Raw genomic sequence first — 24,237 nt, 5'->3', positions numbered from 1 at the left:
GGGAGAGTAAGGTCGGTGTCAAATCGAGTGAGTGTGATGTTGTCAATATTTTTTTGTGAGAGGACGTTATTGATTCGTATTCTAAGTGAAGAACGATTTGGAAACTTACTTAAATGGAATGATGTTCTAATTGTTCTACTTTTTTTTTAAATTCCAATTCTTCGAGAAGTAGAGGTATTAAAGGTCTTCTGAATAACTTTTTGTCGTAAAATGAATAATAAACATTTTTTTTCTGTACTTCAACTGTTAGATTCAGTACAAAAATTCGGTGCGAGTCTCTAACGGAATCAATGCAGTAAACTAAAGAAAACCTTTTTTTTTTTTGAAATTATGCTTTTTGATGAATTATTATTTTAAAAGGTTAAGTAGAATTAATTCTTCGAATTAGATGTTTGTTAAATATCTTTTAAAAGATAAAGAATAAAAAATTGAACATATACGAATAGTGATTTTTGTAAATGAAAAAAAAAATTTTTATAAATTCGCCGGTTCTTCAAATGTTTATAATTTAGTTGTCAAATAACAGTACAACCCAGCATATTGTGCGTAATAAGAGAAAATCACAATAGGAAAAAAAAAGTAAACTGATATTAAAATAACATAAAAAAAAGGCCTTTTAAAGGACCATCTACAATGGATAAAGAACAGAAAACCTAGAAGAAAAATGATTTTTTTTTGGACAATGATCAAGTACCAAAATCATTATTCTCAATTTTTTCGACATTAAATTAAAAAAGAAATAACTGATATTTCCATTTTTTTATGAAATCCATAAAAAAATATATATGTATCATTCGGTTTTCATGTGGTATGTTTGGATAGATTCTTTTATTTTCTCGGTTGTCAACTGAAGATTACAATTTCAACTTGTCTTTACTTATATTCAATTGACACTATGTAAATCATCACTAATTTTAATTCTCTCTGAAAGTTGATCAGATTAACACCAAAATTATTTTATATTTTAAGTACATAGATAAATAAAGAGAATATATATATATATATATATATATATATATATATATATATATATATATATATATATATATATATATATATATATATATATATATATATATATATATATATATATATATATATATATATATATATATATATATATATATATATATATATATATATATATATATATATATATATATATATATATATATATATATATATATATATATATATATATATATATATATATATATATATATATATATATATATATATATATATATATATATATATATATATATATATATATATATATATATATATATATATATATATATATATATATGATGACACTATATTCCGGGATATCATCCGTTCGCTCGTTGAACTCCGACTGGAATCCTGCATCCGACTGGAATCCTGCAAATCTTGCATCCGACTGGAATCCTGCAGACGTTTCGCCAAAATCTCACTTGGCATCTTCAATGCTCGCGCTCCGAAAACACTTCGAACACTGGGAGGTTATCGGCGGTGCGTGCGGTATTTATACTCTGCGCCGGAGATGGTAACGGTGCTGCTTGTGCGTGGGGGGAGGTGGCTCCGCCCCCTGAATTGTCGCGTTGTTAATTTCGCCCGATCGTAGTTGCGATGTCCCCGTTGGCTGCTGCGCATCGCTCTGCTGTTTGATTATCGTTCTCCACGTGTTGGATAAATGCAGAGCGTCGTCTCTCGTATTGAGGTGTCCGGACTTTTCTATTTCGATGGCCTCTCGTATAATCCTAGTCCTAAAATCAGGAATATTAGCTATTTGTTTGCAAGTGCCGAAATCAATTTTATGGCCTGTCTGATGTTGGTGCTGAAACAAAGCAGATGTTGTTTGTTTGTTTCTTATGGCTAAACGATGTTCCTCGAGCCTGGCTGAAATCCTTCTGTTGGTCTGTCCCACATACGTCAGGCTGCACGATCCGCATGCTACACTGTATACTCCTTGGTTTTCCAGAGTAATTTTTTGTTTTGGGTTTCTTAGTATTGCTCCGATGGTATGATCAGGTTTGTATGCCGTTGATATGTCGTGTGTCCGTAATATTCGGCCGATTTTGTCAGTAACCCCCTTGATGTATGGCAGGACAGCGATCGATCTTCGTTGGGTCTCGTCCTGCACTCTCTGCTGCGGCTGTTGTTGTTTACTGATTGCCTTGCTGATGGTGCGCCTTTGGTATCCGTTTTGTTGAAGACAGGTACTAATTTTCTTCAGTTCTTTATCTCTGTTCCTCTCGTTTGTGAGCCTGAAGGACCGAGCAATTAATGTATTTGCCACTGCCTGTATCTGTGATGGATGGTGATGAGATTTAGCGTTCAGATATCTATTAGTGTGTGTTGGTTTTCTATAGACAGTGTGTTCCAAGTGTCCGTCTTCGGTCCTTGTGATGTGCACATCTAAAAAGGGCAGACTGTTATCCTCTTCAAGTTCTATTGTAAATTGAATCCTTGGGTGAATGGAATTCAGATGATCTAGGAATTTCAAAAGCTCCTCCTTGCCAAAAGGCCATACAACAAATACGTCATCAACGTATCTTGTCCATAGTTTTGGCTTCAGATTTGCCTTCTCTATTGCTTTCTTTTCGAAGTAAATCATGAAGAGGTTGGCAATCACAGGTGAGAGAGATGATCCCATTGCTGCTCCATCTATTTGTCTGTAAATTTTCCCGTTGTGCATAAAGTAAGCGTTTTTCAGGCAATGCCTTGACAGATCCATTATGTATGGCGGAAGATCTTCGTTTTCTTCTATAAGCAAGAGTGCCTCTTCTACTGGAATACTCGGGTAGAGGGATTTGACATCGAAACTTGCCATAATGTCGTCCTTGTCCATCCTGAGAGAATGAGTGAAATGTTCTGAGTTTTTAACGTAGGAATCTGCCTTTTCCACTATAGGCTGAAGTGCACTGGCCAGATGTTTTTCCAGCTTGCATAATGGTGAGTTAAAGGCGCTTACGATTGGACGCAGGGGAACCCCGTCCTTATGGATCTTTGGCAGCCCGTAGAATTTTGGGCAACGACTCGATTTTTCCCTCGGAATAAGTTTCTTCTTTGTATCCTCGTTTATTGATGAATCGAGAATTTTGGACTTAGTTGTTTTTTCCAAATATGTCGTGGGATCTCTGGTGACTAGTTTGTATATTGGGTCGTTCAAAATATCCTCCAATTTTGCATTATAATCCGACGTATTCATGACGACAGTGGCATTTCCTTTGTCTGCTGGCATTATTAGAATGTTTTCGTTTTTGTTTAGATTCCTTAAGGCTTGCATTTCTTCTCTGCTTAAGTTTGGTTGCGGTGGTTTTGACTGTCTTAAGACTCTGGCGACATCTTGCCTAATTAACTCCGCATCTTGTTCGTCTATGGTGGAAAGACTTGCTTCGACGTTGGAAACGATCTCTTCGACGGGTACTCTTTTTGGAGCTATTGCGTAGTTAAATCCTTTATTCAGTACGCTGACTTCTGTATCGGAAAGATGGTATGCTGAAATATTATGAACTGTACTGCTTCGGTTTGTATTTGGCACTTGTCCTGATTTTTTGGAATTTGACTGAAGGATTTCTAATTTCTTCCACAGTTTTTTTGACGTGATGTCCTTGTCTTTCTCAGTGCGCCATGATGTTAATAATTCTATGCGGTCCCACAGCAACTGATGGATCTTGTTGCTCAGTTTCAGGTGGAGTCTGAAAAGTTGTAGCTCAGTCTCACTAATTTCGTACCGGGTCCGCCTGATCTGGTCTTGGAGTAGGGCCTTGCTAGCTTTGTCCAGGATAGCTTGTGTCTTTCTGGTGCGTGTGTGATAAGACAACCTTGTAAATGTTGGCAGCAAGTTCTGGTTGCGGCAGCTTTTAAGAAAATTCAAGTTGCACAGCGAAATAACCCTCCTTTGTCTTAGTTTTTCATAACACTTGGTGGCTGTAAAGGTCTCCTTCCCGTAAAGGTGTATGATATTCTCACGTATTGATTCACGGATGGAAAAATGTGATGACACTATATTCCGGGATATCATCCGTTCGCTCGTTGAACTCCGACTGGAATCCTGCATCCGACTGGAATCCTGCAAATCTTGCATCCGACTGGAATCCTGCAGACGTTTCGCCAAAATCTCACTTGGCATCTTCAATGCTCGCGCTCCGAAAACACTTCGAACACTGGGAGGTTATCGGCGGTGCGTGCGGTATTTATACTCTGCGCCGGAGATGGTAACGGTGCTGCTTGTGCGTGGGGGGAGGTGGCTCCGCCCCATGAATTGTCGCGTTGTTAATTTCGCCCGATCGTAGTTGCGATGTCCCCGTTGGCTGCTGCGCATCGCTCTGCTGTTTGATTATCGTTCTCCACGTGTTGGATAAATGCAGAGCGTCGTCTCTCGTATTGAGGTGTCCGGACTTTTCTATTTCGATGGCCTCTCGTATAATCCTAGTCCTAAAATCAGGAATATTAGCTATTTGTTTGCAAGTGCCGAAATCAATTTTATGGCCTGTCTGATGTTGGTGCTGAAACAAAGCAGATGTTGTTTGTTTGTTTCTTATGGCTAAACGATGTTCCTCGAGCCTGGCTGAAATCCTTCTGTTGGTCTGTCCCACATACGTCAGGCTGCACGATCCGCATGCTACACTGTATACTCCTTGGTTTTCCAGAGTAATTTTTTGTTTTGGGTTTCTTAGTATTGCTCCGATGGTATGATCAGGTTTGTATGCCGTTGATATGTCGTGTGTCCGTAATATTCGGCCGATTTTGTCAGTAACCCCCTTGATGTATGGCAGGACAGCGATCGATCTTCGTTGGGTCTCGTCCTGCACTCTCTGCTGCGGCTGTTGTTGTTTACTGATTGCCTTGCTGATGGTGCGCCTTTGGTATCCGTTTTGTTGAAGACAGGTACTAATTTTCTTCAGTTCTTTATCTCTGTTCCTCTCGTTTGTGAGCCTGAAGGACCGAGCAATTAATGTATTTGCCACTGCCTGTATCTGTGATGGATGGTGATGAGATTTAGCGTTCAGATATCTATTAGTGTGTGTTGGTTTTCTATAGACAGTGTGTTCCAAGTGTCCGTCTTCGGTCCTTGTGATGTGCACATCTAAAAAGGGCAGACTGTTATCCTCTTCAAGTTCTATTGTAAATTGAATCCTTGGGTGAATGGAATTCAGATGATCTAGGAATTTCAAAAGCTCCTCCTTGCCAAAAGGCCATACAACAAATACGTCATCAACGTATCTTGTCCATAGTTTTGGCTTCAGATTTGCCTTCTCTATTGCTTTCTTTTCGAAGTAAATCATGAAGAGGTTGGCAATCACAGGTGAGAGAGATGATCCCATTGCTGCTCCATCTATTTGTCTGTAAATTTTCCCGTTGTGCATAAAGTAAGCGTTTTTCAGGCAATGCCTTGACAGATCCATTATGTATGGCGGAAGATCTTCGTTTTCTTCTATAAGCAAGAGTGCCTCTTCTACTGGAATACTCGGGTAGAGGGATTTGACATCGAAACTTGCCATAATGTCGTCCTTGTCCATCCTGAGAGAACCTAAAATCTGAGTGAAATGTTCTGAGTTTTTAACATAGGAATCTGCCTTTTCCACTATAGAATTATTAACATCATGGCGCACTGAGAAAGACAAGGACATCACGTCAAAAAAACTGTGGAAGAAATTAGAAATCCTTCAGTCAAATTCCAAAAAATCAGGACAAGTGCCAAATACAAACCGAAGCAGTACAGTTCATAATATTTCAGCATACCATCTTTCCGATACAGAAATCAGCGTACTGAATAAAGGATTTAACTACGCAATAGCTCCAAAAAGAGTACCCGTCGAAGAGATCGTTTCCAACGTCGAAGCAAGTCTTTCCACCATAGACGAACAAGATGCGGAGTTAATTAGGCAAGATGTCGCCAGAGTCTTAAGACAGTCAAAACCACCGCAACCAAACTTAAGCAGAGAAGAAATGCAAGCCTTAAGGAATCTAAACAAAAACGAAAACATTCTAATAATGCCAGCAGACAAAGGAAATGCCACTGTCGTCATGAATACGTCGGATTATAATGCAAAATTGGAGGATATTTTGAACGACCCAATATACAAACTAGTCACCAGAGATCCCACGACATATTTTGAAAAAACAACTAAGTCCAAAATTCTCGATTCATCAATAAACGAGGATACAAAGAAGAAACTTATTCCGAGGGAAAAATCGAGTCGTTGCCCAAAATTCTACGGGCTGCCAAAGATCCATAAGGACGGGGTTCCCCTGCGTCCAATCGTAAGCGCCTTTAACTCACCATTATGCAAGCTGGAAAAACATCTGGCCAGTGCACTTCAGCCTATAGTGGAAAAGGCAGATTCCTATGTTAAAAACTCAGAACATTTCACTCAGATTTTAGGTTCTCTCAGGATGGACAAGGACGACATTATGGCAAGTTTCGATGTCAAATCCCTCTACCCGAGTATTCCAGTAGAAGAGGCACTCTTGCTTATAGAAGAAAACGAAGATCTTCCGCCATACATAATGGATCTGTCAAGGCATTGCCTGAAAAACGCTTACTTTATGCACAACGGGAAAATTTACAGACAAATAGATGGAGCAGCAATGGGATCATCTCTCTCACCTGTGATTGCCAACCTCTTCATGATTTACTTCGAAAAGAAAGCAATAGAGAAGGCAAATCTGAAGCCAAAACTATGGACAAGATACGTTGATGACGTATTTGTTGTATGGCCTTTTGGCAAGGAGGAGCTTTTGAAATTCCTAGATCATCTGAATTCCATTCACCCAAGGATTCAATTTACAATAGAACTTGAAGAGGATAACAGTCTGCCCTTTTTAGATGTGCACATCACAAGGACCGAAGACGGACACTTGGAACACACTGTCTATAGAAAACCAACACACACTAATAGATATCTGAACGCTAAATCTCATCACCATCCATCACAGATACAGGCAGTGGCAAATACATTAATTGCTCGGTCCTTCAGGCTCACAAACGAGAGGAACAGAGATAAAGAACTGAAGAAAATTAGTACCTGTCTTCAACAAAACGGATACCAAAGGCGCACCATCAGCAAGGCAATCAGTAAACAACAACAGCCGCAGCAGAGAGTGCAGGACGAGACCCAACGAAGATCGATCGCTGTCCTGCCATACATCAAGGGGGTTACTGACAAAATCGGCCGAATATTACGGACACACGACATATCAACGGCATACAAACCTGATCATACCATCGGAGCAATACTAAGAAACCCAAAACAAAAAATTACTCTGGAAAACCAAGGAGTATACAGTGTAGCATGCGGATCGTGCAGCCTGACGTATGTGGGACAGACCAACAGAAGGATTTCAGCCAGGCTCGAGGAACATCGTTTAGCCATAAGAAACAAACAAACAACATCTGCTTTGTTTCAGCACCAACATCAGACAGGCCATAAAATTGATTTCGGCACTTGCAAACAAATAGCTAATATTCCTGATTTTAGGACTAGGATTATACGAGAGGCCATCGAAATAGAAAAGTCCGGACACCTCAATACGAGAGACGACGCTCTGCATTTATCCAACACGTGGAGAACGATAATCAAACAGCAGAGCGATGCGCAGCAGCCAACGGGGACATCGCAACTACGATCGGGCGAAATTAACAACGCGACAATTCAGGGGGCGGAGCCACCTCCCCCCACGCACAAGCAGCACCGTTACCATCTCCGGCGCAGAGTATAAATACCGCACGCACCGCCGATAACCTCCCAGTGTTCGAAGTGTTTTCGGAGCGCGAGCATTGAAGATGCCAAGTGAGATTTTGGCGAAACGTCTGCAGGATTCCAGTCGGATGCAAGATTTGCAGGATTCCAGTCGGATGCAGGATTCCAGTCGGAGTTCAACGAGCGAACGGATGATATCCCGGAATATAGTGTCATCACATTTTTCCATCCGTGAATCAATACGTGAGAATATCATACACCTTTACGGGAAGGAGACCTTTACAGCCACCAAGTGTTATGAAAAACTAAGACAAAGGAGGGTTATTTCGCTGTGCAACTTGAATTTTCTTAAAAGCTGCCGCAACCAGAACTTGCTGCCAACATTTACAAGGTTGTCTTATCACACACGCACCAGAAAGACACAAGCTATCCTGGACAAAGCTAGCAAGGCCCTACTCCAAGACCAGATCAGGCGGACCCGGTACGAAATTAGTGAGACTGAGCTACAACTTTTCAGACTCCACCTGAAACTGAGCAACAAGATCCATCAGTTGCTGTGGGACCGCATAGAATTATTAACATCATGGCGCACTGAGAAAGACAAGGACATCACGTCAAAAAAACTGTGGAAGAAATTAGAAATCCTTCAGTCAAATTCCAAAAAATCAGGACAAGTGCCAAATACAAACCGAAGCAGTACAGTTCATAATATTTCAGCATACCATCTTTCCGATACAGAAATCAGCGTACTGAATAAAGGATTTAACTACGCAATAGCTCCAAAAAGAGTACCCGTCGAAGAGATCGTTTCCAACGTCGAAGCAAGTCTTTCCACCATAGACGAACAAGATGCGGAGTTAATTAGGCAAGATGTCGCCAGAGTCTTAAGACAGTCAAAACCACCGCAACCAAACTTAAGCAGAGAAGAAATGCAAGCCTTAAGGAATCTAAACAAAAACGAAAACATTCTAATAATGCCAGCAGACAAAGGAAATGCCACTGTCGTCATGAATACGTCGGATTATAATGCAAAATTGGAGGATATTTTGAACGACCCAATATACAAACTAGTCACCAGAGATCCCACGACATATTTGGAAAAAACAACTAAGTCCAAAATTCTCGATTCATCAATAAACGAGGATACAAAGAAGAAACTTATTCCGAGGGAAAAATCGAGTCGTTGCCCAAAATTCTACGGGCTGCCAAAGATCCATAAGGACGGGGTTCCCCTGCGTCCAATCGTAAGCGCCTTTAACTCACCATTATGCAAGCTGGAAAAACATCTGGCCAGTGCACTTCAGCCTATAGTGGAAAAGGCAGATTCCTATGTTAAAAACTCAGAACATTTCACTCAGATTTTAGGTTCTCTCAGGATGGACAAGGACGACATTATGGCAAGTTTCGATGTCAAATCCCTCTACCCGAGTATTCCAGTAGAAGAGGCACTCTTGCTTATAGAAGAAAACGAAGATCTTCCGCCATACATAATGGATCTGTCAAGGCATTGCCTGAAAAACGCTTACTTTATGCACAACGGGAAAATTTACAGACAAATAGATGGAGCAGCAATGGGATCATCTCTCTCACCTGTGATTGCCAACCTCTTCATGATTTACTTCGAAAAGAAAGCAATAGAGAAGGCAAATCTGAAGCCAAAACTATGGACAAGATACGTTGATGACGTATTTGTTGTATGGCCTTTTGGCAAGGAGGAGCTTTTGAAATTCCTAGATCATCTGAATTCCATTCACCCAAGGATTCAATTTACAATAGAACTTGAAGAGGATAACAGTCTGCCCTTTTTAGATGTGCACATCACAAGGACCGAAGACGGACACTTGGAACACACTGTCTATAGAAAACCAACACACACTAATAGATATCTGAACGCTAAATCTCATCACCATCCATCACAGATACAGGCAGTGGCAAATACATTAATTGCTCGGTCCTTCAGGCTCACAAACGAGAGGAACAGAGATAAAGAACTGAAGAAAATTAGTACCTGTCTTCAACAAAACGGATACCAAAGGCGCACCATCAGCAAGGCAATCAGTAAACAACAACAGCCGCAGCAGAGAGTGCAGGACGAGACCCAACGAAGATCGATCGCTGTCCTGCCATACATCAAGGGGGTTACTGACAAAATCGGCCGAATATTACGGACACACGACATATCAACGGCATACAAACCTGATCATACCATCGGAGCAATACTAAGAAACCCAAAACAAAAAATTACTCTGGAAAACCAAGGAGTATACAGTGTAGCATGCGGATCGTGCAGCCTGACGTATGTGGGACAGACCAACAGAAGGATTTCAGCCAGGCTCGAGGAACATCGTTTAGCCATAAGAAACAAACAAACAACATCTGCTTTGTTTCAGCACCAACATCAGACAGGCCATAAAATTGATTTCGGCACTTGCAAACAAATAGCTAATATTCCTGATTTTAGGACTAGGATTATACGAGAGGCCATCGAAATAGAAAAGTCCGGACACCTCAATACGAGAGACGACGCTCTGCATTTATCCAACACGTGGAGAACGATAATCAAACAGCAGAGCGATGCGCAGCAGCCAACGGGGACATCGCAACTACGATCGGGCGAAATTAACAACGCGACAATTCAGGGGGCGGAGCCACCTCCCCCCACGCACAAGCAGCACCGTTACCATCTCCGGCGCAGAGTATAAATACCGCACGCACCGCCGATAACCTCCCAGTGTTCGAAGTGTTTTCGGAGCGCGAGCATTGAAGATGCCAAGTGAGATTTTGGCGAAACGTCTGCAGGATTCCAGTCGGATGCAAGATTTGCAGGATTCCAGTCGGATGCAGGATTCCAGTCGGAGTTCAACGAGCGAACGGATGATATCCCGGAATATAGTGTCATCACATTTTTCCATCCGTGAATCAATACGTGAGAATATCATACACCTTTACGGGAAGGAGACCTTTACAGCCACCAAGTGTTATGAAAAACTAAGACAAAGGAGGGTTATTTCGCTGTGCAACTTGAATTTTCTTAAAAGCTGCCGCAACCAGAACTTGCTGCCAACATTTACAAGGTTGTCTTATCACACACGCACCAGAAAGACACAAGCTATCCTGGACAAAGCTAGCAAGGCCCTACTCCAAGACCAGATCAGGCGGACCCGGTACGAAATTAGTGAGACTGAGCTACAACTTTTCAGACTCCACCTGAAACTGAGCAACAAGATCCATCAGTTGCTGTGGGACCGCATAGAATTATTAACATCATGGCGCACTGAGAAAGACAAGGACATCACGTCAAAAAAACTGTGGAAGAAATTAGAAATCCTTCAGTCAAATTCCAAAAAATCAGGACAAGTGCCAAATACAAACCGAAGCAGTACAGTTCATAATATTTCAGCATACCATCTTTCCGATACAGAAATCAGCGTACTGAATAAAGGATTTAACTACGCAATAGCTCCAAAAAGAGTACCCGTCGAAGATATCGTTTCCAACGTCGAAGCAAGTCTTTCCACCATAGACGAACAAGATGCGGAGTTAATTAGGCAAGATGTCGCCAGAGTCTTAAGACAGTCAAAACCACCGCAACCAAACTTAAGCAGAGAAGAAATGCAAGCCTTAAGGAATCTAAACAAAAACGAAAACATTCTAATAATGCCAGCAGACAAAGGAAATGCCACTGTCGTCATGAATACGTCGGATTATAATGCAAAATTGGAGGATATTTTGAACGACCCAATATACAAACTAGTCACCAGAGATCCCACGACATATTTGGAAAAAACAACTAAGTCCAAAATTCTCGATTCATCAATAAACGAGGATACAAAGAAGAAACTTATTCCGAGGGAAAAATCGAGTCGTTGCCCAAAATTCTACGGGCTGCCAAAGATCCATAAGGACGGGGTTCCCCTGCGTCCAATCGTAAGCGCCTTTAACTCACCATTATGCAAGCTGGAAAAACATCTGGCCAGTGCACTTCAGCCTATAGTGGAAAAGGCAGATTCCTATGTTAAAAACTCAGAACATTTCACTCAGATTTTAGGTTCTCTCAGGATGGACAAGGACGACATTATGGCAAGTTTCGATGTCAAATCCCTCTACCCGAGTATTCCAGTAGAAGAGGCACTCTTGCTTATAGAAGAAAACGAAGATCTTCCGCCATACATAATGGATCTGTCAAGGCATTGCCTGAAAAACGCTTACTTTATGCACAACGGGAAAATTTACAGACAAATAGATGGAGCAGCAATGGGATCATCTCTCTCACCTGTGATTGCCAACCTCTTCATGATTTACTTCGAAAAGAAAGCAATAGAGAAGGCAAATCTGAAGCCAAAACTATGGACAAGATACGTTGATGACGTATTTGTTGTATGGCCTTTTGGCAAGGAGGAGCTTTTGAAATTCCTAGATCATCTGAATTCCATTCACCCAAGGATTCAATTTACAATAGAACTTGAAGAGGATAACAGTCTGCCCTTTTTAGATGTGCACATCACAAGGACCGAAGACGGACACTTGGAACACACTGTCTATAGAAAACCAACACACACTAATAGATATCTGAACGCTAAATCTCATCACCATCCATCACAGATACAGGCAGTGGCAAATACATTAATTGCTCGGTCCTTCAGGCTCACAAACGAGAGGAACAGAGATAAAGAACTGAAGAAAATTAGTACCTGTCTTCAACAAAACGGATACCAAAGGCGCACCATCAGCAAGGCAATCAGTAAACAACAACAGCCGCAGCAGAGAGTGCAGGACGAGACCCAACGAAGATCGATCGCTGTCCTGCCATACATCAAGGGGGTTACTGACAAAATCGGCCGAATATTACGGACACACGACATATCAACGGCATACAAACCTGATCATACCATCGGAGCAATACTAAGAAACCCAAAACAAAAAATTACTCTGGAAAACCAAGGAGTATACAGTGTAGCATGCGGATCGTGCAGCCTGACGTATGTGGGACAGACCAACAGAAGGATTTCAGCCAGGCTCGAGGAACATCGTTTAGCCATAAGAAACAAACAAACAACATCTGCTTTGTTTCAGCACCAACATCAGACAGGCCATAAAATTGATTTCGGCACTTGCAAACAAATAGCTAATATTCCTGATTTTAGGACTAGGATTATACGAGAGGCCATCGAAATAGAAAAGTCCGGACACCTCAATACGAGAGACGACGCTCTGCATTTATCCAACACGTGGAGAACGATAATCAAACAGCAGAGCGATGCGCAGCAGCCAACGGGGACATCGCAACTACGATCGGGCGAAATTAACAACGCGACAATTCAGGGGGCGGAGCCACCTCCCCCCACGCACAAGCAGCACCGTTACCATCTCCGGCGCAGAGTATAAATACCGCACGCACCGCCGATAACCTCCCAGTGTTCGAAGTGTTTTCGGAGCGCGAGCATTGAAGATGCCAAGTGAGATTTTGGCGAAACGTCTGCAGGATTCCAGTCGGATGCAAGATTTGCAGGATTCCAGTCGGATGCAGGATTCCAGTCGGAGTTCAACGAGCGAACGGATGATATCCCGGAATATAGTGTCATCACATTTTTCCATCCGTGAATCAATACGTGAGAATATATATATATATATATATATATATATATATATATATATATATATATATATATATATATATATATATATATATATATATATATATATATATATATATATATATATATATATATATATATATATATATATATATATATATATATATATATATATATATATATATATATATATATATATATATATATATATATATATATATATATATATATATATATATATATATATATAAATACAAATTTTATAAATAGGTGTTTTTGTTTATTAGTTTCGAGTGCCCATATTTTCTTTTATTTTTGTTAATCTTAAATTACTTATTTTTAGTTATGAGCCGAAATAGAATTAGCAAAACAATGGATAATGATACGACTCACCGGTCAATATTGGACTTTTCCAAATACTGCATGATACTGTCGGGAATATGGCGATTACCTCTACCTACCAATAACAGAGCCCTTAAAAAACTTTACATGTTTTATTCATTAATCGTCCATATTTATCTCCCGATATTTCTAGTTTCTCTTTGCATCCAAGTCGCAAAATCTAGCACTTCTATTAACGATCAAAAAAGTTCGGTCAAAGTGTTTGAACAATTATCGTACATGATCGGTTTGGTGATGATAACTGCCACTGCGGTTCTCTATCAAACAAAAGCTGTTAAGGAAATAATATACTACATCATCAATGAAGATATAGCCTTATCTCAATCAAAAGACAACGAAGTGTTACAAAGTCATTCTACGCAAGTCAGGTTTTGTAAACAGTCCAACTTCGGCGTAGCCATTTTAATGACTTGGATGGGAATATCAATGATTTTTGTTAACTACTGGAGCCGCCTTCAAGCCGAAAAATACAATAGAGAACACAACGCGAGTATAGCGAAGCCGCTACCGTACGATTTGTATTATTACAAACTTGACAAAGCCGAACACGCGTCGATGTTGTTAGCCCTGAACGACATCACAGTGATTGTACTTGGTCTTCTGGCCGCATCGACGAAAATGTTTTTCTTCTCTTGCATAATTTTTCCGGCGTCCATTTTGAAACGATTGCAGATTCGACTCAGGAAAGTAACAATGTCGGAAGACGTTTTTTTCAGATTGAAGGAGTGTGTTTTGGAACACCAACGTGTCATGGGGTATATATTACCAAAAACAATCTACAAGAGTGGTCCAATATTACCAAAAATAATCAAGTACAATTCTGTAATTAAGAAAACTGTGATACCAGAAACACAATTGTTTTCATCTGTATCAGGCAAAAATTGCTTCACAGTTTTTTGTCGGTTCTCTTCCTGTGATGCCAATGCCATATCTAAAAGTTAAAACTGTTGTGCAAATGTTAAAAAACAAATACATATTTTAGAACTTGGTTTCTGTGTATTCAAACTATATAGCTATAAGACCCTACTAAAAATTGATTTTAATCCAGGTGGCACTGATATTTTCCGTTCATGCCTCTACATTTCACCCACTAACTTTGTGCCATTTTCTTACTAAACAACAATTTCCACACATTTAACTCTTTTTACCAGAACATTTAACAAAATTTAGGCACATTTTGAGAAAATTCTGACGTAAAAATGCTGCATCCCAACTTACTGACGATCTGTCAGCAGCCCTGTTGGTTGTTGAATGCTGGAAGATCATTGGTTAAAAACGAGATTTTTAAATCTCTCGCATGGGCATATTGAAAGGACCTTCTCAAATTTTGTTTTCGTAGTTGTTTCATAAGTTCTTGTATTTTCGGCGTATATCTCTAATGGTAATATATATATATATATATATATATATATATATATATATATATATATATATATATATATATATATATATATATATATATATATATATATATATATATATATATATATATATATATATATATATATATATATATATATATATATATATATATATATATATATATATATATATATATATATATATATATATATATATATATATATATATATATATATATATGATGACACTATACTCCGGGATATCATCCGTTCGCCCGCTGAACTCCGACTGGAATCCTGCATCCGACTGGAATCCTGCAAATCCTGCATCCGACTGGAATCCTGCAGACGTTTCGCCAAAATCTCACTTGGCATCTTCAATGCTCGCGCTCCGAAAACACTTCGAACACTGGGAGGTTATCGGCGGTGCGTGCGGTATTTATACTCTGCGCCGGAGATGGTAACGGTGCTGCTTGTGCGTGGGAGGAGGTGGCTCCGCCCCCTGAATTGTCGCGTTGTTAATTTCGCCCGATCGTAGTTGCGATGTCCCCGTTGGCTGCTGCGCATCGCTCTGCTGTTTGATTATCGTTCTCCACGTGTTGGATAAATGCAGAGCGTCGTCTCTCGTATTGAGGTGTCCGGACTTTTCTATTTCGATGGCCTCTCGTATAATCCTAGTCCTAAAATCAGGAATATTAGCTATTTGTTTGCAAGTGCCGAAATCAATTTTATGGCCTGTCTGATGTTGGTGCTGAAACAAAGCAGATGTTGTTTGTTTGTTTCTTATGGCTAAACGATGTTCCTCGAGCCTGGCTGAAATCCTTCTGTTGGTCTGTCCCACATACGTCAGGCTGCACGATCCGCATGCTACACTGTATACTCCTTGGTTTTCCAGAGTAATTTTTTGTTTTGGGTTTCTTAGTATTGCTCCGATGGTATGGTCAGGTTTGTATGCCGTTGATATGTCGTGTTTCCGTAATATTCGGCCGATTTTGTCAGTAACCCCCTTGATGTATGGCAGGACAGCGATCGATCTTCGTTGGGTCTCGTCCTGCACTCTCTGCTGCGGCTGTTGTTGTTTACTGATTGCCTTGCTGATGGTGCGCCTTTGGTATCCGTTTTGTCGAAGACAGGTACTAATTTTCTTCAGTTCTTTATCTCTGTTCCTCTCGTTTGTGAGCCTGAAGGACCGGGCAATTAATGTATTTGCCACTGCCTGTATCTGTGATGGGTGGTGATGAGATTTAGCGTTCAGATATCTATCAGTGTGGGTTGGTTTTCTATAGACAGTGTGTTCCAAGTGTCCATCTTCGGTCCTTGTGATGTGCACATCTAAAAAGGGCAGACTGTTATCCTCTTCAAGTTCTATTGTAAATTGAATCCTTGGGTGAATGGAATTCAGATGGTCTAGGAATTTCAAAAGCTCCTCCTTGCCAAAAGGCCATACAACAAATACGTCATCAACGTATCTTGTCCATAGTTTTGGCTTCAGATTTGCCTTCTCTATTGCTTTCTTTTCGAAGTAAATCATGAAGAGGTTGGCAATCACAGGTGAGAGAGATGATCCCATTGCTGCTCCATCTATTTGTCGGTAAATTTTCCCGTTGTGCATAAAGTAAGCGTTTTTCAGGCAATGTCTTGACAGATCCATTATGTATGGCGGAAGATCTTCGTTTTCTTCTATAAGCAAGAGTGCCTCTTCTACTGGAATACTCGGGTAGAGGGATTTGACATCGAAACTTGCCATAATGTCGTCCTTGTCCATCCTGAGAGAACCTAAAATCTGAGTGAAATGTTCTGAGTTTTCTTCATGATTTACTTCGAAAAGAAAGCAATAGAGAAGGCAAATCTGAAGCCAAAACTATGGACAAGATACGTTGATGACGTATTTGTTGTATGGCCTTTTGGCAAGGAGGAGCTTTTGAAATTCCTAGACCATCTGAATTCCATTCACCCAAGGATTCAATTTACAATAGAACTTGAAGAGGATAACAGTCTGCCCTTTTTAGATGTGCACATCACAAGGACCGAAGATGGACACTTGGAACACACTGTCTATAGAAAACCAACCCACACTGATAGATATCTGAACGCTAAATCTCATCACCACCCATCACAGATACAGGCAGTGGCAAATACATTAATTGCCCGGTCCTTCAGGCTCACAAACGAGAGGAACAGAGATAAAGAACTGAAGAAAATTAGTACCTGTCTTCGACAAAACGGATACCAAAGGCGCACCATCAGCAAGGCAATCAGTAAACAACAACAGCCGCAGCAGAGAGTGCAGGACGAGACCCAACGAAGATCGATCGCTGTCCTGCCATACATCAAGGGGGTTACTGACAAAATCGGCCGAATATTACGGAAACACGACATATCAACGGCATACAAACCTGACCATACCATCGGAGCAATACTAAGAAACCCAAAACAAAAAATTACTCTGGAAAACCAAGGAGTATACAGTGTAGCATGCGGATCGTGCAGCCTGACGTATGTGGGACAGACCAACAGAAGGATTTCAGCCAGGCTCGAGGAACATCGTTTAGCCATAAGAAACAAACAAACAACATCTGCTTTGTTTCAGCACCAACATCAGACAGGCCATAAAATTGATTTCGGCACTTGCAAACAAATAGCTAATATTCCTGATTTTAGGACTAGGATTATACGAGAGGCCATCGAAATAGAAAAGTCCGGACACCTCAATACGAGAGACGACGCTCTGCATTTATCCAACACGTGGAGAACGATAATCAAACAGCAGAGCGATGCGCAGCAGCCAACGGGGACATCGCAACTACGATCGGGCGAAATTAACAACGCGACAATTCAGGGGGCGGAGCCACCTCCTCCCACGCACAAGCAGCACCGTTACCATCTCCGGCGCAGAGTATAAATACCGCACGCACCGCCGATAACCTCCCAGTGTTCGAAGTGTTTTCGGAGCGCGAGCATTGAAGATGCCAAGTGAGATTTTGGCGAAACGTCTGCAGGATTCCAGTCGGATGCAGGATTTGCAGGATTCCAGTCGGATGCAGGATTCCAGTCGGAGTTCAGCGGGCGAACGGATGATATCCCGGAGTATAGTGTCATCATATTTTTCCATCCGTGAATCAATACGTGAGAATATATATATATATATATATATATATATATATATATATATATATATATATATATATATATATATATATATATATATATATATATATATATATATATATATATATATATATATATAGGTACTCGAGTTCAAAGTTCTTAAATATGTTAATTAGCTTAGAGCCGCGCTTCGGAATATTTTGAAGCATTTAAAACTATTATATGTTACTAATTATCCTTTCAGATTTATTGGCAAATTGAATGACTCCGTGAAGTATGTGATATTTTTGGAATATGTTGTAAATGCATTGACGATAGCCACAGTCTCAGTTCAACTAATAGCGGTACAGGTTAGTTCATGGAATGGATGAAAGTTTCAGTTTTTCAGATTTGTAGTTCGACCCAAAACAAATGACCTATTCGATTCCCTTCTTCGGAATTGTCTTCTCTCAAAGTTTCGTCGTTGGATGGAGCGCAAATGAGATAAAGATTCAAGTGAGTCTATTCAATGAAATGCTTTTTTCAAATTGCAGTCGTTATTTTCATTTGACATCCATAAATGCTTCCCACCAGAAGAGATTATCGTATATTTTTCAGAATGATGTCATGTTTGGAAAGACGTTTGTCATTTCTGAAGGTCACGTCACACATGACTCACTAAATACATATATTAGTGCTGTTTTGCAAAAATGCACCCGAAAACCAATAGTCGTAGAAAAATTAAGCAACACTTGATAAATGTATTCAATCACTCATATATTAACACTAGGGACTTTTGCCAAATCAAACTCGTGACTAAATAACGTTTATTAAACTTGTTATATAAAATATTGTTATATAAATAAATATAAAATAAAAAATAATAAAAAAAATAAAATATGTGAGTCTGCAAGACCTTGAGAGAAAAAGGTTTTTATACTTCGTCTCTCCCCCACTCTTCGACGAAATGTTTAGTCAAAAATACTTAAGAATTTATTAATTATTTAATATTTAAATTATTGAATTTGTATTAACTATTTTGCTCGAATCTTCGGTATTCGAAAAGATATTTTTTGTAGTTTTAATAATGAAATTTTCATATTACAAAAGAAAACCAAACTTTTCCTGCACCGAGAGTTTAATTTTGACATTTGCAAATTATTTACATTTCTCAGTATGCTGTAAGATCTATAAGCAAGTGCAATGTGCAACGAAGTGCCTTTTCGCACTTGAATGACTCTACTTGGTACCAAAACTAACTAACCAAAATTTAATAAAATCCAAAACACCTTTTTTCCTTAAACGATCCGGTTTGGCATGGAACACCACATATCTAATTTTTCATCATAACGGTGATGTATGAGTATGATCCTTTCACTATCTGAAACACCAGACAATCAATCAACGGAAAAATTAGCTACAATATTTTTTTATACAGCTACAGCAGACTGAGTAGTCATTGGGCCAAACGGGCCAATGGTCAGCACCAAAGGTCTATGAGCTTTCATCATCATAGTAAGTAACATCTTTTGAACCAGGACATTTTGTTCATACCACCCACTTTTATAGATTGCGTCCGCTAACGCTGAACTCTGCAATATAAATGAAAACTAGCTCAATCTACAGAGTGTGCGTGCCAATCGAATCCTAAATCTTCTTACAAAAATGATTACACGAGACGTTTTTTGTAATAGTTCAGATCACAATCTTAAGTATAGGGCTCTTCCCTTTAAAAAAGAATGAAAGCGTAATGAAACTTTTTTTTGACGGAATACTTATTTATGTTTGATAGCATATCATGGATTACCAAAAAAATGTTACAAAAGCAAACATCAATAGACAAAACAAAAACAATAAGAAAAAAGAAAGCTACGAAAAAATGCAGATTGCTGTTGCATTGTATGCTATCATTGTATCCAATGTATAACCTTTGGTATAATTGTGCCTCTGAATTATCGTAAGAATTCATTAGGGTCTAGTCTAGTGTAGCCAGAAGCTGAATAGTCATAGCATTTTCTATAACTTTGTTTTATTTTATTTAGTATTCGGAGGTTTGCTTTGCTAGTTAGTGTTATTAATTGTAAAATTATATAGAAGAAAAAATTGAACTGAGGTGACTTTTACTTGATGAAAATCCATTTATTAAAATAAATAAGAACTAAAAGTTCAGATTTTCACGAAATTATAAATTCTGAGATGACAATTGTTTCGACAACACAGTGTCCTTATCAAAATCAAAAACATTTCATAAAAACACGGTGTTGTCGAAACAATTGTCATGTTAAAATATATAATTTCATGAAAATCTGAACTGTTAGTTATTATTTATTTTGATTTTTTTAGAAGAAAAAATAATTAATCGCCAAAAACATAATTTGGTCTTTCCAAACATGACATCATTCTGAAAAATATACGATAATCTCTTCTGGTGGGAAGCATTTTTGGATGTCAAATGAAAATAACGACTGCAATTTGAAAAAAGCATTTCATTGAATAGACTCACTTGAATCTTTATCTCATTTGCGCTCCATCCAACGACGAAACTTTGAGAGAAGACAATTCCGAAGAAGGGAATCGAATAGGTCATTTGTTTTGGGTCGAACTACAAATCTGAAAAACTGAAACTTTCATCCATTCCATGAACTAACCTGTACCGCTATTAGTTGAACTGAGACTGTGGCTATCGTCAATGCATTTACAACATATTCCAAAAATATCACATACTTCAAGGAGTCATTCAATTTGCCAATAAATCTGAAAGGATAATTAGTAACATATAATAGTTTTAAATGCTTCAAAATATTCCGAAGCGCGGCTCTAAGCTAATTAACATATTTAAGAACTTTGAACTCGAGTACCTATATATATATATATATATATATATATATATATATATATATATATATATATATATATATATGAATGATGTCATGTTTGGAAAGACCAAATTATGTTTTTGGCGATTAATTATTTTTTCTTCTAAAAAAATCAAAATAAATAATAACTAACAGTTCAGATTTTCATGAAATTATATATTTTAACATGACAATTGTTTCGACAACACCGTGTTTTTATGAAATGTTTTTGATTTTGATAAGGACACTGTGTTGTCGAAACAATTGTCATCTCAGAATTTATAATTTCGTGAAAATCTGAACTTTTAGTTCTTATTTATTTTAATAAATGGATTTTCATCAAGTAAAAGTCACCTCAGTTCAATTTTTTCTTCTATATAATTTTACAATTAATAACACTAACTAGCAAAGCAAACCTCCGAATACTAAATAAAATAAAACAAAGTTATAGAATATGCTATGACTATTCAGCTTCTGGCTACACTAGACTAGACCCTAATGAATTCTTACGATAATTCAGAGGCACAATTATACCAAAGGTTATACATTGGATACAATGATAGCATACAATGCAACAGCAGTCTGCATTTTTTCGTAGCTTTCTTTTTTCTTATTGTTTTTGTTTTGTCTATTGATGTTTGCTTTTGTAACATTTTTTTGGTAATCCATGATATGCTATCAAACATAAATAAGTATTCCGTCAAAAAAAAGTTTCATTACGCTTTCATTCTTTTTTAAAGGGAAGAGCCCTATACTTAAGATTGTGATCTGAACTATTACAAAAAACGTCTCGTGTAATCATTTTTGTAAGAAGATTTAGGATTCGATTGGCACGCACACTCTGTAGATTGAGCTAGTTTTCATTTATATTGCAGAGTTCAGCGTTAGCGGACGCAATCTATAAAAGTGGGTGGTATGAACAAAATGTCCTGGTTCAAAAGATGTTACTTACTATGATGATGAAAGCTCATAGACCTTTGGTGCTGACCATTGGCCCGTTTGGCCCAATGACTACTCAGTCTGCTGTAGCTGTATAAAAAAATATTGTAGCTAATTTTTCCGTTGATTGATTGTCTGGTGTTTCAGATAGTGAAAGGATCATACTCATACATCACCGTTATGATGAAAAATTAGATATGTGGTGTTCCATGCCAAACCGGATCGTTTAAGGAAAAAAGGTGTTTTGGATTTTATTAAATTTTGGTTAGTTAGTTTTGGTACCAAGTAGAGTCATTCAAGTGCGAAAAGGCACTTCGTTGCACATTGCACTTGCTTATAGATCTTACAGCATACTGAGAAATGTAAATAATTTGCAAATGTCAAAATTAAACTCTCGGTGCAGGAAAAGTTTGGTTTTCTTTTGTAATATGAAAATTTCGTTATTAAAACTACAAAAAATATCTTTTCGAATACCGAAGATTCGAGCAAAATAGTTAATACAAATTCAATAATTTAAATATTAAATAATTAATAAATTCTTAAGTATTTTTGACTAAACATTTCGTCGAAGAGTGGGGGAGAGACGAAGTATAAAAACCTTTTTCTCTCAAGGTCTTGCAGACTCACATATTTTATTTTTTTTATTATTTTTTATTTTATATTTATTTATATAACAATATTTTATATAACAAGTTTAATAAACGTTATTTAGTCACGAGTTTGATTTGGCAAAAGTCCCTAGTGTTAATATATGAGTGATTGAATACATTTATCAAGTGTTGCTTAATTTTTCTACGACTATTGGTTTTCGGGTGCATTTTTGCAAAACAGCACTAATATATGTATTTAGTGAGTCATGTGTGACGTGACCTTCAGAAATGACAAACGTCAAAATAGCCAGACTAAAATCTACCGGAAACTGGAAACACACGATGTGACTCGCGACAGCCAATAATGAAGCCGACGTGTTAAAGTGACACTTTACACACGCTTGATCGATTGGGTATTTCAAAGTAGGGAGTTGAAAACCATGTTCAAAGATTATATTTCTCAAAGGCAACAATAATTCTAGCTTACTGAAACCAGCATTATGACAACCAGTGGGGCGTTTAAACGACTTTTCCTATCCTATAATAGAATTTCCCCAAAAAACACACTATGCCGTAAAGCTACGCTTTTGTTTATGAAAAATGTCTCTTGCTGAAATGTTTGCATTTTTCTCGATTATTGTTGTCCTGCTAAAAATATTTATCCAGAGGATTATTAGTCCTTGCTAACACTATTTCGCTAAGACTATTACGTATCATCATGTCATAGCCAGCATATTTTTAGAAGACTTTCTGGCTTTGGATTACATATGAGGCGGGCAATAAGGTTTCCACTGTTAAAATTGCAACACATACGTAGATGAATAGCTTAGAGAGCATCAGTACTCACTATTACATCAATGCGAATGCTTTCTTTTTAAAGATGACAATTTGATTAATGAGTGGCTAATATTGGCGGGGATTTTGGAGAGAACACTGAAGACAACATCGGGTTAATACAACTCTTGAAATAGTTCAATATTGTCGCATCCTACTGGTCAAGACCGGCTGCGTAGTTTCCAAAAGTAGAGTTCCCAAAGAGTACTAGCTTTAAAAACAAACACTAACTTTATTAGCTACCGGATGTCCACGGCACAAGCTGGCTCGGATCTTCTGGATTGCGGGAGGAAGAGTTTACACAGCCGGGAGTTCTAGGACAAGCCGTCAGCAAGAAGAATACGAGCGTACACGCTTCTTGAGATCGTTACCAAGGGAAAGTAGTGGAACCAATAGCTGCTTGCCTTTTTGATGCTGCGCCTTGAAACGCATAATCTATGTAATTAGTTAATTATAATTTATTGAATATTATATTATTATTATAATTGTTTGAATATATGTAGCCAATTGCACTTTTCGTTAATAATCCTTCTAAACAAAAAACTAAAATCGAACTTTACTGTTGGCTTGGTATTCACTGTTCAGGCCAATAAAGTAAAAAGTAATTAATAGTGACATTTTAAACTCTCAGAGTATAAAGTAAGATATTTTAACCATGTTTGGCATTGACAATATAGCATTAGCTTTAGCTGCACTGATATCAACTGTAACCGATACTTGTCGAGTAAGATATTGCCAACACCCAAATCGCTGCCGATTGTACAGTGACAAACCTTGATGCGCCATCCTATTGCTGTAAAGAACCTTTCCCAAAACTTTACAGTTCCGGTACGAGTGCGAATGAAAGCGTTTCCTCCTTTTTTCAATCAGCAAAATTACGTACT

The 24,237-nt window shown here is 38.4% G+C and overlaps 1 protein-coding gene and 1 long non-coding RNA gene across 3 annotated transcripts; one reads left to right on the top strand and one right to left on the bottom strand.

Moving 5' to 3' along the window:
• LOC132697250 (odorant receptor 30a-like) lies at positions 1-22,327 on the top strand. The gene is made up of 6 exons (XM_060662590.1): positions 1-27; positions 13,629-14,442; positions 18,401-18,500; positions 18,553-18,651; positions 21,866-22,021; positions 22,077-22,327. Exons 2-6 carry the CDS (start codon positions 13,631-13,633, stop codon positions 22,122-22,124), a joined length of 1,215 nt encoding a protein of 404 aa, XP_060518573.1. The 5' UTR covers positions 1-27; positions 13,629-13,630; the 3' UTR covers positions 22,125-22,327.
• On the bottom strand, positions 18,707-20,884 carry LOC132697223 (uncharacterized). 2 transcript variants are annotated; one of them, XR_009618126.1, is made up of 4 exons: positions 20,790-20,862; positions 20,639-20,737; positions 19,572-19,727; positions 18,707-19,516 (listed from the first exon to the last, which is right to left on the bottom strand). It is a non-coding gene; the product is annotated as an uncharacterized LOC132697223 (long non-coding RNA). The 2 variants fall into 2 exon arrangements; XR_009618125.1 differs by having other exon boundaries at positions 20,639-20,884.
• Positions 22,328-24,237: the final 1,910 nt, after the last annotated feature.

This window comes from Cylas formicarius, unplaced genomic scaffold, assembly GCF_029955315.1.
Source record: "Cylas formicarius isolate icCylForm1 unplaced genomic scaffold, icCylForm1.1 PGA_scaffold_1__22_contigs__length_36826433, whole genome shotgun sequence".
In the NCBI taxonomy this organism is placed as follows: Eukaryota; Metazoa; Arthropoda; class Insecta; order Coleoptera; family Brentidae; genus Cylas; species Cylas formicarius.
Note: the sequence above shows the minus strand (reverse complement) of the source record. Positions and strands in the feature narration are given on the sequence as shown.

Coding starts and splice junctions, on each gene's coding strand:
- LOC132697250 (XM_060662590.1), top strand. CDS start 13,631: ATGAGCCGAAATAGAATTAGCAAAACAATGGATAATGATACGACTCAC. Junction 14,443..18,400: donor GAACACCAACGTGTCATGGG/GTATATATTACC, acceptor TTATCCTTTCAG/ATTTATTGGCAAATTGAATG. Junction 18,652..21,865: donor CAAATGAGATAAAGATTCAA/GTGAGTCTATTC, acceptor TTTATATTGCAG/AGTTCAGCGTTAGCGGACGC.